Source organism: Hippocampus guttulatus, chromosome 13 (assembly GCF_054856545.1).
Source record: "Hippocampus guttulatus isolate MCC_2025c chromosome 13, RoL_Hgut_1.0, whole genome shotgun sequence".
In the NCBI taxonomy this organism is placed as follows: Eukaryota; Metazoa; Chordata; class Actinopteri; order Syngnathiformes; family Syngnathidae; genus Hippocampus; species Hippocampus guttulatus.
In genome coordinates, this window is record NC_141273.1 from 2,857,328 (window position 1) to 2,873,374 (window position 16,047).

General features: G+C 42.4%; 1 protein-coding gene across 2 annotated transcripts in view; it reads right to left on the reverse strand.

The window, feature by feature from the left end:
* Positions 1–16,047, reverse strand: part of babam2 (BRISC and BRCA1 A complex member 2) — an 84,389-nt gene that overhangs the window by 17,636 nt on the left and 50,706 nt on the right. For both annotated transcript variants that reach the window (XM_086127690.1, XM_086127691.1), the window contains exon 7: positions 10,097–10,206. In XM_086127690.1, coding sequence (XP_085983816.1) covers positions 10,097–10,206 — 110 coding nt within the window. The remainder of the gene's footprint in view (positions 1–10,096; positions 10,207–16,047) is intronic.

The following is a 16,047-nucleotide window of genomic DNA, read 5'->3' on the forward strand; positions in this document are numbered from 1 at the left end:
CCAAAAATTAATTTACTGTCCTCGTCTGCCTGAGAATGAGTGGAAAGAAAACCGTTTCATTTACCAAGCGGCCCTGTTTGGAGTCCCCATTCTTGACTGGTGGCACGGCTCGCCCCGCTACACGCACAGGCTGGAGTCATGCAAACGTGGTGCCTGGCATGACCCCTCTAAGCAACGCGGTTTACTGTATGACATATTTACAGTAGCAGTGTGCAGGAACATATGAAAACAAACGCATAAACACACTCATGCTCATATGTGACAAGGGTTGCCTGTGACTTCATCAACCAGAGAGATTATGTTGTGTGACTCAGGTGGATGGTGACGAGGCTCAGCTTGTTTGTTTATGGAGGGATTTGTGTGTGTGTGTGTGTGTGTGAGAGAGAGATATATGTGCATACAGTGACAGTGTGAGAGCGGTTAATAGCTCCATTGCAGAGGGTGCAGACATGAATCATGAATCAACCAACGTGAAAGATAAAGCAATGGAGTAAATTCAGATGACGTTTAAATGCAGCAGCAATTCCATTTAGATTACCTTCTTCATTTCCCCCCAAAAATATGGCGGCCTCCCAGGATCCCAGATGCCTCTGTACGGAAATCAAAACGAATGGAAATACACGTCCCAGTTGCAGGGTTAAACATTTAGGCTTCAAGTGCCCACAACCATGTACACAATTTTGTGGAAATTGTTACTTTTGATGGAGACAAAAAGAAACACTCTTTTCTCAGACTTTGTTGTCAGCAGAGGTAAAGTTTTGAGTGAATGCTGCCAAATTAGTCATGATGATTAGTATATCATGCACAATAAGTTTTAGTCTATCAAGTAATTATGTTAAGGAGGAACTGAGTACATTGTAAAACATAAGGAGAAATTGACGGAGTTCTGTAAACATCTGAACAGTCATACCTCGGTTTTCGACCATAATCCGTTCCAGAAGGCTGTTCGAAAACCGATTTGTTTGAAAACCAAAACCACGCTCTTTTTATAAAAAAATCTTTATTGAGCATGTCTGCTCACAATGGAACGCTACACGAGGAAGCGTCACTTCCTCGTCTACCCGAAAGCGTCACTTCCTCGTGTAAGGAAGGCGAGAGGAGTCTAGTGGCGCACTCAGTTTGGTCGAGAACCAATTTTCGGTCGTAATCTGAGGCATAAAAAACTCGAAATTTTTGGTCGAAAACCGATTTGGTCAAGAACAGAGACGTTCGAAATCCGAGGTTTGACTGTATAATGAAAGTCAGCCAATATAAAATTTGACCAAAAAAAGTATGTTTCTAAAGTGGCACAAAAAGTCCACAGGTAGAACTATCATCATTTATCTGTTAACATAGAGTGCACAATCGTATGATAAGAAAGGGATTTACAAACACCAATTCCAAATGACGTTGGGATATTTCATGGGCGCACCTGCTTAATTTAGCAAGATACTGCCAAACCACATTCTGAACGTTACAACAGCGTGGCTTTTTCATTTATGAGTGGGAGTCGTAGACTGGCCTGCCTGCAGTCCATACCTATCTGTCATTGAAAATATGTGACACATTATAAACCGCAAAATACGACAACAGAGACCTTGAACTGCTGAACAGCTAAAGCGGTACAACAAGCAAGAATGGGGAAAATAAAAACCACCAACAAAGCTTCGACAATTACTATTGAATGTTGTTAAAAGGAAGGTGTAAAATTTAATAGAATGTAGGATGAAAATGATTCTCACATCAATGCATTTTGTTTTTCTTTCCATTTTACACATCCTATTCATTGTATATGGCTACTCACACACACACACGCACATGCACACGCACAAACACACCACACACGTGCGCACACACACACACACGCGCACACACACACAAACACGCACCCCATAAGAGAGATCTCGATATGCGTGTGCAATGTGAAATGCCATGACTGAAAATGCACAAAACGAAAATAATTTTTTTAAGGAGACTAGGGAAGAGGACAGTGACAGGGTGACTTGAGTGGCTGAGAGAGAGATAAGTGTCTGCAATGGCGTTGGGTGGTGTCATGTGGGTTTGGCGGTTAGCACTGCATTTATTTCATCAGACTGACAATTTTCAGACTGTGTCAAGATGTTTACAAAACCTTGAAGACGATCTGATCGAAATGCAACAATTTTCAAAGGCGAACAAAACACCTTGAGAGACCCTGAAGAAGGGACACGAAAACGGTTCACCCACACACAGGCACATACACACAAACACACATCCATAAGCATCCAGAACACACAAACGTGCGAGCCGGCACCTCAAGGCAAATGCAGATACACAAACATTAGCGCACTGCAGCCTAAAACTGTCTCTCTGTGTTGAGTTTTCTGGGCTCCTGAATCTGGTTTGGGGGCAGAGACGGTGCCCACTCGATTCTTTTATGCAATGCAGCAGGTTTTCTGGGGGAAGGAGAGATGTATCCAGCTCATCTGATGGGCATGGTACAATCAGGTAAAAGAGAAGTCAACATGAAAAGATGGATGTGTTTGCTGATAAGATTGGAGCAGAAGCCACACACGCCATCCAGGTCAAGAAAATAACTAAATTTCAGGGTCTGAATGATGGCTCACTTGAACCCAACCAATGCTTCCTTGGGACCGAAGCATTATATTATCGGTGTTTGACACCTCCACGAAGTTCAATTGAGTTATCGTCTCTTTTGGCAAGACGTTCGAAAACATTTTGGAGTGTGTCCGTTGAGCTTTATTTAGGTTTGCTCATTCATCTAAAACAATACTTATGGTGACCAGACCACAATTTGGTCTGGCTCCCAATATCCACTGTAGTTTATTCCACAGGTTATTTGTTGTCATTGGCATCACCAAAGTCATCAAACTATCCTCACAGATAAATTTGAACAAAGTATTTGAATCGTTGAAATGACCAATCAGTTCAAAGATGTGTTTAGATGTCCACAAAGTGAGCACAACCTACAGTATGCAAAGTTGTGGATATATTGCTCTCATGTGTACTGGGTTTCAAAAGATTACACAAATACAACTTAAAAGGATATAAACGTTTGCCTTTTTATCCAGGGTGTTCCAAAAGTCTTGGGCACATTTTGACATTGAATATCTCGGAAACTATTAAGGCTATAAAAACGCATCTGGTAAATTCAGAAAGGTTGTAATCTCAATTTGAATATCTCGGAAACTATTAAGGCTATAAAAACGCATCTGGTAAATTCAGAAAGGTTGTAATCTCAATTTTTACATGGAATGTTCAAAGATGTTGAATGTGAGCACCATTGGTCACACGACACACATCAAGCCGATAGTCAAATTCTTGCCAAACGCGTCCCAGCGTTGCATTGTCAATGGTTGCAACAGCTTCTGTTATTCGTGCCTTCAGCTCATCCACATCTCTTGGAATAGGGGGCACATAGACCGATCCTTTCACAAATCCTCACAAAAAGAAATCACATGGTGTGTTCCCTACTGGCTCTTCTGATCGATTTATGGGGGCTCCGCTGGAAAGCAGTTCGAACTTGTTCAATCACATCTTCTGAAGTTGAGGGGCGTCCTGTTCTTTTAGCTGGGTATAAGCACCCATCAGTTATGAATTTACTATGCCATCTCACTATGAAATGCACGTTGAACAACAGTCCATGATTCAGTTTTTGCAAATTCAAGCACACAAAACGCCTTTTCTGGTTGAGTGAACGCCATTAATGGCTCTGAAAAGAAAAAAGAAAAATCAATAGCCTTACAAAGAATTTAATGTAATTAGCTTTCAAATGGGGCGGCCCGGTAGTCCAGTGTTTAGCACGTCGACTTCACAGTGCAGGGGTACCGGGTTCAATTCCAGCTCTGGCCTCCCTGTTTGGAGTTTGCATGTTCTCCCCGGGCCTGCGTGGGTTTTCTCCGGGTACTCTGGTTTCCTCACAAATACCAAAAACATGCATGGCAGGCCGATTGAAGACTCTAAATTGTCTCGAGGTGTGAGTGTGAGCGCGCATGGTTGTTCGTCTATGTGTGCCCTGCGATTGGCTGGCAACCGGTTCAGGGTGTCTCCCGCCTACTGCCCGAAGACGGCTGGGATCCAGCACCACCCGCGACCCTAGTGAGGATTAAGCGGTTCGGAAAATGGATGGATGGATAGCTTTAAAATGGCACAACTTTTGTCTTACTACCATTCAAAGTTAAGGAGACATGGGGACTTCGAATGTGCCCAAGACTTTTGGAACACCCTGTATTATGGGGAAGTTTTTTTGTATTTTATTTTCTTCCATTTCCTCCAGACCTGTTCAATTCAGAAACTCAAAAAGCTCTAACAAAATGTCACGATTCACAGAAATCCAAGAACTGATGAGAAATGAAGATAATTGACATCTATCGATCTGGAAAAGTTTCCAAAGGCATTTGTAAAGCTTTCGGACTCCAGCGAGACACAGTAAGAGCCATTAGCTACAAATGGAGAAAACCGGGAATGGGGGAGTGACAAATATAAACGCAAAATCCCAACTTCAATTGAATTGTGGTTAGTATGTGTGTTGTTTGGCCATAGTATGCCAACAAATAAATTTTTATGAGGGAGGTTCCACAGATCACCACCTTTATCTAAAAAAAAACAAAAAAACTAAACTAATTACAGATCCCAATGCTGCAGCTGGGATTTTGTATTTTATTTTTTATCCTCACCTGTTACCGCTTGCTATCATGAAACTCAGGTTTTCAGAGTATATTTCCTTCTGGATGGCTGATAACATTATATTAAAAAAAAAAAGAATCTTGAACAAGTTGTTTTTTTTTCTTCTCAAAATCAATAATTGCTTTAGAAAAAGAAACATACAGTCCCATCAAAGAGAAGAACAGATGCACTGGGACACATTAACAATGCAGTACTGGTAAAAATGTGGGTGCCTGTCGGGGCACTTCAACATATTTTGCTTTCCTTGCTGTGAGGCCGAAAACATGACGGTGATGGTCTGTTTGAAAACAGCGGAAGAAAAAGCAACGAGAGAGACTAAGAAAGCGGGAACCAATGGGAATAGAAACATAGGTACAATGTTGTAGCTCGCGAGCGCTTACAAGTTTTGTTCAGCACTCTTTAGATACCAGCCCCCACCGAAGGAGAGTCAAAGTAAGATATCAAACAACCAAGCCATGATGGGGAGAGAAGAGTCGAGATGTGGAAGGAAAACAAAATGAGAGAGGGAGATGCGCTCCTCTCCAGTGTGTTGATTTTTTTTATATATATCATCTTTCCTCTCTGTGCTTCAGTCGAGCGACGACCTTGCTGGGGAGAGCAGAGCGCTTCTCTTGCTTTTAAGTCCCACTCACTCACCAGTTTCCCTTTGAGGATCAGCCAGAGGGATCAGCGGAGGGAAAGGGAGTGATAGAAAATGGTGAGAGATGGCGAGAGAGGAAACAGGCTGCAGACGCAGAAAAAAAAAAGGCAAAGCGATGGTTGAGGGGTGGGGGGGGGTGGAAAGGTAAGACGGCAGGGCAAAATTAGCACTGGAAAGAAAAATCTGGTAAAAAAAAGAAAAGCAGACAGAGGAGCAGGAAAAGGAAAGAGAAAGACACAAGGAGGATGAATGGCCAGACAACAAGGATGCAAATGTATGTCACAAATACCGTAATTGGGACACTAAAGAGCATTAAGTCCAATACGGATTCTGCTGCAGTAAATTCATCAAGCTTCATCGTTTAAAATTTACTGCAACTTGGATAAATGCTCGCTGTCTTGTCAACAGCTTGCCAGGGAAAAAAAAAAAAAAAAAAAAACGGCAGACAGACACATTTTCCTCTTCAGCAGAGACCATGTCGACATAATGAGCATGCTACAAGACTAAAAAGGGTCAGCAAGGACATGTGGGGAAACTAACAGGGCAATACATTTGCATCAAGGCAAGTATGGTAAAAGGCGGGCTAAATGCACATTCCCATGTGAAATCTAGGAGCATCCATGATGAATAACAGCTAATGCAATCATGCACACATAACTAACTCGTACGCACATGCAATCTTTTTCTTTTTTTTTTTAAACAACAGTGAAGAAGCCGCCCCAGGTCATGAATTAACACACTCCCACACAGCTGACAAAAAGGTGCACAAAAGCGCGTAACGGGTATATTCAGAAAGGGCCTTGATATGCATATGTGCAAATGTCTTTAGAGAAAGAGCCGAACACTGAGGAGGAAGAGGAGGGTGGCAAATGAGAGTTTGGCTCCAAGTGCTACTAGGGAGCTTCTGCATTTGCACTGTTGCTTTCCTCATTTATCAACCCCCTCCGCTTCAGCACCATCAGCCACCGTTTTTTTTTTTTTTTTTTTTACTTCTGCGCCAGAGCTCTTCAGTTCAAACGCGGCACCACACTGCCTTTAGCCTCCTTCTGTCTCATCTCCTCATGTAGCTGGCAGAGGAGGAGAGGCTTGAGCAAAACTGCAGAAAAGTAACATCCATAGAATGTATGCTGCGAGTGCTTGCAGAATGCATATTGAAAGCAGAACCCCTCACAGCCACGGCAAACCCAAAATATGGACGTAATTAAAACCGTGAGCTTTGCCGTTAGAGGCTATATTTAGTGGAGGCTAACTGGCCACCTATAAAGTAGATCCAATCCGAAAGACAAATGAGAAGAAAGTCTTGATAAAAACAATGAAGCTAATTGTAAAGATCTTCATAGAACAAAAACATTTTACTCTTCTGCATGATAAAGTGCTTTGACCACAAAAAAACCCCCAAAGCAATGTAAACAGTTGAATACAGTTAAATCTATGGTAGTGGCAATCAAAAACTGGCCATTATTACACTTGTAGAGGCATTGATTTTGAGATTACATGAGCACCAATATGTGCGTTTGTCTGGGATGTCAGTCATAAAGGCCCTCTGGGTAAAAATGACTGACACGCCTGGTCTGGTGGTTGCAAGTCATGAAAAGAATTCGGTGGATTTTCCGCTGCGCGCAATATGTGCATTTCATCTCAATTTTATGGCACATGTGTGGGAATGAAAGTTGAAGATGAGAGTTGAATGGTCAAACATACTGATGAGCAGAAATAGAAGGGGAAAGCATCCGATAAAAGATGAAAAGGTAAAGATACTGGAGCAGGACAAATCACAAGCGGCAGAGAGGAGAGGAGCAAACGTTGCAAAAGGAGAGGGGAGGCGTTTGGCAACCGAGGAGGGGCAGAGGTCTGCTAACCTGGTGCGACGGGGCGTGTGCTTGTAAATAAACATCAGGTCAAGATTATTCTAAGCACGAAAGCCCAGACCGTTGGGCCCTGAGGTCAGTGTGGGCCCATACCTGGCGCGCGCTCGCGCGCTCTCTCTCTCTCTCTCTCTCTCTCTCTCTCTCTCTCTCTCTCTCTCTCTCTCTCTCTCTCTGTCTCTCACACTCACACACGGGAAGGCGAGTCACTCATTAGTGAAAAACATAATCGTAGAAACATACATTCACAACATTAAAAACCCACAAGCATGTATGAATTCATACACATACGGACTAAGGCACTACCATGTAAACTAACAGACGTATACATACATTCCATCAACCAAGACAAGAAAAGACAAGTCAGTTGAGGTGCAACGGGTCATCTTTGATCCGCGATCCATACCGATCACGGTTCGGAGCGCGCATGCACCGTGCATCGATTTGTGAACGTGTGTGTGTTCACATGAAAGCAGCGTGTTCAATCCCCACGAACGAGCCAAGCGCAGCGTTAATCACGGCGAGTGGATGAGTAGAGGAACTTGAACTCCCCCCACCCATCACCATCATCATCATGGAACTAGCGTGTCGCAAGACGAAGGTTGCTCAACAACATATTGAGGCCGACCTTTTGCTGCAGAATGCGATTAGGCTAAAAGCTGAAGCTAAACAGGTGCAGAATGTACTTGTGCCATGTTATAAAATCCCATCATGAGCCCGCTGCAGTGAGGCGAACGTGTCTTTATGAGGAGGAAAAGACGAACATTTCAGATGAAATTATCCCCGGTATCCTCTTTTGCTCTCGCCACAAATTGGTTGAAGCGAAGTGGCAAATGAGATACCCGATGCTGCAGACACGTCTCCTCTGTGACAGTGACAAAGGCATAAATCTGGCGAGGGTAGTGCCAGAAGCAGTGATGAGTGGAGGAGACCCATTACGAATATCCCAGTCATAACAGATAATGTGAAATTATAACATCAGGTACGCTTTGCTTGCTTTCTTTGTTTTCAACGATGTGGACATAGGTTAGTTTTTAAATCATTTTCCACCTATGGAGAAAGAGGATGTATCTTAACTTTTTTTTTCCCCTCTGCCTACCCAGCGTTTTCCTTTCTGAATTCTGATTGTAATTTCCCCATTGCGGGACAAATAAAGGATATCTTAAATTGCACCTCGAGATATTTTTCATTGCCATTCGTGTAGAAAAGAAGATGTCACGCCGTCATTGCACTTTAAGTTGTGTTCATTTTTTTGACATTTTCCGGTGAATTGTCATTTTAGTCATTGGAAAAAAGGGTTTTAGAAAACAAAAGGAGGACAATTTGTTTTCTTTCTTTGTACTTGCTGATCTGAAAAATGATCCAATACAGTACATGACTCAAAAATGTGATACGATCCAAATGGTCTTTTTTTTCCCATCCATTTCACCCCTCCTAGACAGCGTATTGAAGAAAAAGAACCAATTTTAAGTTCCCATCACACCCTCCTAAAAGCTCGCAGCTCACATGAACTTGGTCTTGTGTCAAGTCTTCATAACAACCCAGATGTTTGGAGACATATAGTCAACTTTAAATTTACAATGCTAACTATGCATTTGTCGAAAAAAACTGACTGCCAAGTCTGGAGTTGGGGATGGGACTTTTTGCCATGATCTGGTACATAGCCCTAATTTAAAACCAAACATCTACTCCTCCACAAATAATCAACTTTATACCAAAGCAACAGTAAGTGCAGTCACCTTTGGCTGACCTCCCCTCTTCCTCAGCCTCTCAAGGTACGTACTGCCCCCTCAACCTCCAAAATACACGCACACAACCTACATGTTGCGTTGCATGTTCCTTCCTCTTTCCTTACAACTTTGGTTCATCTGCGCATCAGCAGTAGTTGCAGCAGCGCTGTGGAAAATTCAGGTTCCCTTCTGCTAACTTCAACCCTGCAGCAATAGTTGTTAAGACAGCGATTGCTCCCGGGGTGTCTTCCGAAAAGATCCATTTTTATTTCGTGTCTTACTTGAATACGTGTCAATAGTGTGTTCTAGTGCCAGAGATTTCAGTTTAAACTCTCTTAGCTGACACTGGGATTTTTTTTCTTCTTCACCTTTTGACCATTCTTGCACTGCGATGACTGTGCTTTTGCAGTCATCTTGCAAGGATGGCCTCGCCCAAGGAGAGTTGCGAGAGCGCTGAACTTTCTCAATTTGTTGAGAATCTCTCTTAAAGTGGTATTCGGGTATTTAGAGAGTTTACATGCTTTTTCTTGCAACTGTACATGACAGAATAATTCCAGGATTCATCTTCTTTCCCTTTCGGCTTGTCCCATTTGTGGTCAACACCGCACATCATCTTTTTTTTTTTTTTTTTTTTTTTTAATAATTATTATTAATTTTTTTTTAGCAAAGCCTATCTAAACCATCCTTCTAACACCAACTGCATTCATGTCTTTTACTGTATCACCACATCAGCTGTCTTGCCTGGCATCTCAATCCTCATCATCCTTCCAACAATATACTCACCATGTCTCCTCTGAATTTGTCCAAATCATCTTAGTCTACTCTCTCTAACGCTGTCTCATCTAACCTTGGCTGTCCCTTCTCATGAGCTGACTTCTAATCTATTCAACCTGGTCACTCCTAAAAAGAATCTCAACATCTTTACCCATCCGCCTCTAGCAGTTCACTCGGCTTCCTGTTGTCTCTTCGGTGTCAAATTCTCGAAGCCGCACATCAGTGACTGGCCTGTCCCTTCATCCCAGCAGAGTCTCTTGTGTCATAGATCACACCGACACTTTCTTCCACCAGTTGCACCCTGCTTGGATCTGCTTCCTTACGTCACTCACCGTTGCTCTGGACTTACGCCCGAAAGTGCAATTCGATATCGCGAGCCAGAATACAAGCACATTGGCTCTGGCTGCAAATTGTGTACTTACTGTTCAATGCTTGGAGAAAGGTAGAGTTTGGGGAAGACTTGAGTAGCCTCAGCATCCTCAAAGCTCACAGAGAGAAGAGCCACATCTTCTCCAGGGTCCAATGCTGTGTCCTAGGCATAGAAAAATAAAATATAAGGGAACTTTTGAATAACCTGGACTGACACTGGACTTCTGTGTGGTAACCGAGACATTATGCAGTTACACTTTTTTAATTTACAACAGTTCCCAGGTGTCTTCTTCATGAAAGGTTTTTGAAATTACGGAAATACTTGAAGAATCAAGACAGCACACTTAAAATCCCTGGCTAAAATGATTCGGTTTTTTTTTGGTTACAGTTCTGTCTCGTGAAAATGAAACACTGCTCAGCCCACCCTCCTTCAGTACAGGTACCAATGACATAGGGTTTTTAATTATCATGCAGTTGGGAGGGCTTGATAAGAAAAAAAAAAAAAAAGAGTGTTTAAGAAGATTTTCACTCACAGACACAGAACTTCATCATCAAGCCACCAAATTACGTTGGTCATTTCTGTCATGGATCATGTGATGCAGGCAGAGGAGATTTTGGAAAACTCAAATACTGCCCCTGATTGTTAGTGTGCGAAAAAAAAAAGTAATACGTGAAAGGTTCTGATGTCTTTGACATCAAGTAATTGCAATTACCGGTACACGTTGTCCGGTTGAACCAAATGGGTGAGACCACTTTTGTATGACCTCATAATATTAATCAAAAAGACGTGGCTGATGTTCTATAAAGAATAAAAATAAAAAGCTTCTTTCGCGACTCAGTGGGGGGGGGGAAAAAAATTCAACAAATACAGACAATAATGTCATTGAACCCAACAATTGTTCAAGTCCTAAAATATCATTGCTGCAGGAGGGAGAAGAGGAAAGACACCAGAAGAAACATCTGTTTTGCTTCACGCTACATTAATTTCAACATCTGCAACATGAGGCTGAGCTGATGACTCGGAGCACCAATCAAGTCATGTGTGAGATGCTTACAGAGGCCACCCGGAGCTGCGTGCAAAAGTCTTCATCTGCCTCTCAGAGGTTCGACTTTCTCCTTGAGTGATATATTTCCTAGAGCATGGCCACTTCTCAGGCGCTGTCATTAGTGCAATTTCACATCAAATATTATGGGCTCTCTCCCTCCCTTGTCAAAGGCTCTGCAGTGATAATCAAATGTCTTACAGATGGTTTGAACTCATCCATTTGTTATAATTGCTGCTGTTTGCCATGGTGAGGAGAAATCTAACCACCATACATGATGGATGGAGGCACAGTTCAACCAGTTTGTCGCAAAAGGGCTTCCAATGTGATCAGACCCGTGAGCTAATTGGTCAGATTTTGGTCTGCTAATCACAAAAAAACCCGAACTCATCTTGAACTTGAGGAAAAATATACTTGACGATTGATTGGCGGAAGAAAAAAAAATTATTTAGTGAAAAAGTATGATGTGAAGTCGATTGGGAAAAAGGCGGACTGAAAATATAATCTTCAGGGTTCCTGAAAAAAGGTCAGCATAATAGACAGCCTTCAGGACCACGATAATCATTAATGAAAACACTTAAAAAAATGTTTTCAGAAAGTATTATTAACCATTAGAATTATATAAGAGTCCCCACCAAAGTTGTGTTGTGTTGTGTTGTTTTTTTCCCCAACAGAGACTTCCACCAAGGCAGACACATCAGGTTTGTTTGTCCATCCGTTAGTTTACCATGTCAAAATGCCTACTGTAAATATGGCCTTTAAAGTTGTAGTGGTCAAAGCAAGCAAAAAAGTAGCGGCCAAAGGTTTTTTTTTTCTGTAAAAAATATCATATATATACATATACTTGACGGAAAGAGTCCGCCTTGTCGCAGGAAATACATTTGGGGCAAAAAAAACAACAACAACAACAACAAAAAACCCAAAACATAGGGAGTAGAAAAGCGGCAGTGAAAGATGGCAGGGTATGTGGCATCCAAAAGTGTCGCCTGATGAAATCAGCTCACATCAATATAGTCTGCATCAGTAAACAAGGGCTGCTCTGTGTCTCACAGCAGCGCCGGCGGCTTCTGCCGCTGACGATATGGGACAGATAGGAACAGGCATGAAGATATGGGGCTGCTGTGGTCTGTGTGGTTTGGGAGAAGATTATTTTGCTCCAGTTTGTAGCTGTCAAGTCTTGTTCTTGTCTTTTAAGGTGATTTAAGAGAGGCTTATTTTTCTACTGGGACAGGGAACACAGATGGATGAGAACTAACAGGAAGGTGAGAGGGCCAGAGAAAGAACATGGGCCAGCCTTCTTGGGACTATCACACAATCCGGTCAGAACAAGGAAGCTGCTGGGGGGAGAGCCTTTTCATGGGATGATTCAGACTCATCTCGTTCCAACAGACAGCAAAGAGCTGCCACAAGTTATATCGCGTGAGTGCTGTACACAAGCAAAAAAAATACCCGTGATTCTTTCTATTCCTTTCTAATGTATCGTGTATGGAAGCAAAACTTGCCCACATACAATTAAAAAGAATCACACCGTTTTTGTCACATTTTCTCCCTTCAAGTGCACACGCTTGCTGCTCATCCTGGCGTGTGCGCCTTGGCCACCTGGCAGCAGTATAGGACAAACATGGGGATATACACTGCTATGCTGGAGAATCAGCTCCTGTCTCACTTTTCAGTATGACAGTGAGGTTCATCACTCTTCACAGAAGATAAAAAATATATGCACGTGAGTATTGTTATATTGGCTGCATGTATTGCTGCACCATTTATGTTCAGCTATTCATTGCTTAAAGGCTGACAATACTTGCCACATAGATGCTAGTTGATAGCCAACGTGGCACGGGTGTTTCTCATCATATGCTAGTGGGGACTACATGGTTGTTTTAAATACATCATTGCGTAATTCTTTGTATTTTTGGTATAATATTTACATCCATGCTCCTCTTGCAGTGCTGTAAATTAATCAAGTGACTAGCAACTCTTTGGCACGTCCATCCATCCATCCATTTTCCGAACCGCTTGATCCTCACTAGGGTCGCGGGAGGTGCTGGAGCCTATCCCAGCCGTCTTCGGGCAGCAGGCGGGGGACACCCTGAATCAGTTGCCAGCCAATCGCAGGGCACACAGAGACGAACAACCATCCACGCCCACACTCACACCTAGGGACAATTTAGAGCGTCCAATCAACCTGCCATGCATGTTTTTGGAATGTGGGAGGAAACCGGAGCACCCGGAGAAAACCCACGCAGGCCCGGGGAGAACATGCAAACTCCACACAGGGAGGCCGGAGCTGGAATCGAACCCGGTACCTCTGCACTGTGAATCTTTGGCACGTCATCCCTGTATATGTATTTGAGGATAAAAACAAAAAACTAACGCAAGATACAAGCATTTATCATAATATTGAATGTTTCATTTGTAAAAGTCAGCAGACTATGAGGGTTGACTCTAAAGCCAAGAAACTTTTAAATAACAATGCCATTGACTTTTGGAGAGATGTCAAAGTTCTTAATTACTGTAGAAAAACGTTCTGCTGATGTAACACCTGGATCGAATAATATAGTTGTGGCAACAGCATTTTAGCACCGTGTTTATCTGTGTTCTGATGGTCCGAGATCTGATCCACAGGAACAGTATCGAGTCCGATCCAGGCCAAAATAGTTGCGTTGGTATCGATCGGTATTTCTTTTTTTTATTCATGTCATACATACTCAAATTCAATTTGCACGACATGCACAAATGAGCATGTTTTTTCGTCTCGTGAGCAGTTGTTGTATAGTGAACATGGTGTTTGTCGATCTTAGGATCAAGCAAATCACAAACACATTATTAACAACTTTTGGAGGAAAAAAAGAATTGTCTAGGTCTAGTATCGAAATCGGCTGATCCTCGAGGCTGCAGTGTTGGAATCGGTATCAGGTATCAAAAAGTGGTATCAAGCCATCCCTTCTTCTGCGTAAACTGTACAAAGCGAATCGTGTTAAGTTCAATAATGTGAACAATAATGATTCTGACAATCATGTCAGATCAAGTGTAAGAGGCCAAGACATAAACCACAAGAAAGTACTGTAAAACAAAACTAAACACAAATCTAAACAAATACACGGATCAAGTCATTTTCTGCTATAACCATCAAAACTGAAACAAATAAAGGGGCTTGAAATAAACATTCTCAAGGGTGTCATAACAAGACATAGTTTGATTTTTTAAACACACAATTTGGCAAAATATGTAAAACCAACATGCCACTTATTCCCGTTTCCATTTGTTAGTATTTTGCAAATATTGAGCGGAGAGGAGAGTGCGCCAAGAGACGACGTCAGATGAGTGCGTCTCTAGGCCACAAGACACTCGGCTGACTGTCAACAAAAGTGATCATGGACAGACTGCTGATCAAGCTTTCGTGGTTTGGAACAACTGTGGTCACAATTTTGTCAGCAATCACCGCATAGCAAGCCGTCATGAAAAGGAGACAACAAAGAAGATCGTTTATGTGTTTAAGAATACTGTCGTAGACGCCCGCGTTGCTCTCCGTCTGCAAAGGAACGTAGGGGCGTTCCCGCGGTTATGTTCGCTTCTTTTATTAACTCCAGAAATATTTCAATTTACTTGTATCATCAGTCATACCTTACTTTATGGTCTACTGCCATTTTCTCACTACTATACCGATGTGTGACGTAATATCTGGTCAAAACGTGAGATGTGGTACCCAGTCCTGTCATCATTTATTCACAAAACCCGTTTCCAAAACGTGCATTTTCTTTTTGGATAATTTTGGCCTTTTTTTCCCGAATTTCTAGTATTTATTCTTGCAATTCTAGAAAATTTGAATAAAAATAGGTGAATGGAAATGCACTGACAGAGATATTAAAACAACCCCCCCCCTCCCCAAAAAAATGCATAACAGGTGTCCTTTGAGTCCTATGAACCAAATATACAGGAGGACACCAGCTGCATGCTAATGTAAAATGTTAGCAAACAAACCAAAAGAAAAAAAAAGGTTCAACTCCACAGGCACAAGCTTAATGAAGGCAAACTTTTCTTTGGAAAGTAATGAGGAGTGAGCACCCGGTCAGCGGATTGCGAGGAAAAAAAAATAAGGCGTCCTTCAGGGGAGATGGTCAGACGTTAAAGAAATATTTACTACCTGCCCTGAGAGAATGTGACTCAATTACTCAAGGGCTAGATTTAAGAAAGTGGTGGGTGAATAATGCGCCGCACTCTGCGGACATCAAGGTTAGAGGGTGCCTCCCGGTCAACTCCTTCACGGCCGCCACCCCACGTCTTCCATCCCCCGTTACTCTTTCGGACACATGGCTGCACATACACAAAGGCAGAGTTCTCTTTCCTCCGCGTCCGTCCCTGTGTCTCCTGATGCCCTGGCCTCTGGCATCTCCTCTGTGTCTCAAGTGACAGGCTGGAGATGTGACAGCTGTCCTTATGCCAGACCAAGCCTGGCCAAAGTCAAAACACACAAAAACACATTCATCCGCACAGGCAACACAGGCGCTCGACTGCAGGGAACGGAGGAGGTAAAGGGACTGTCCGCCTTCTTCGCCCAACTTTAAATGTCATGCCTGATGTAATGGGCTGGCTTGACTGACAGCACAATTGTGCAAGGACATCTCCAGCTCCTAGGCCAGCTCAGAGTACACCCAGTAAAGTATATGAATGACATTCTTTATCACGAGAAATTGCCAATGAGAAAATTCCAACATGAAATCATAAAAGGAAGGAGTAAACTGTTTCTGGATATAAAATGTGATTTCTACAAAAATGATTAAAGTGAAGCTGTGTATATTCACAACTGCCCGAGATTCGATCAAAACAGAGTATCATTTCTGCGTATGTAACATTCCCATTTTTTCAGGAGCAAGTAACCACATACTTTTGCAAATAATGTAAAACAAATGACTGTTACGAGGTATATTTAGAACCGGAAACATAAATGTACAGTATCATGT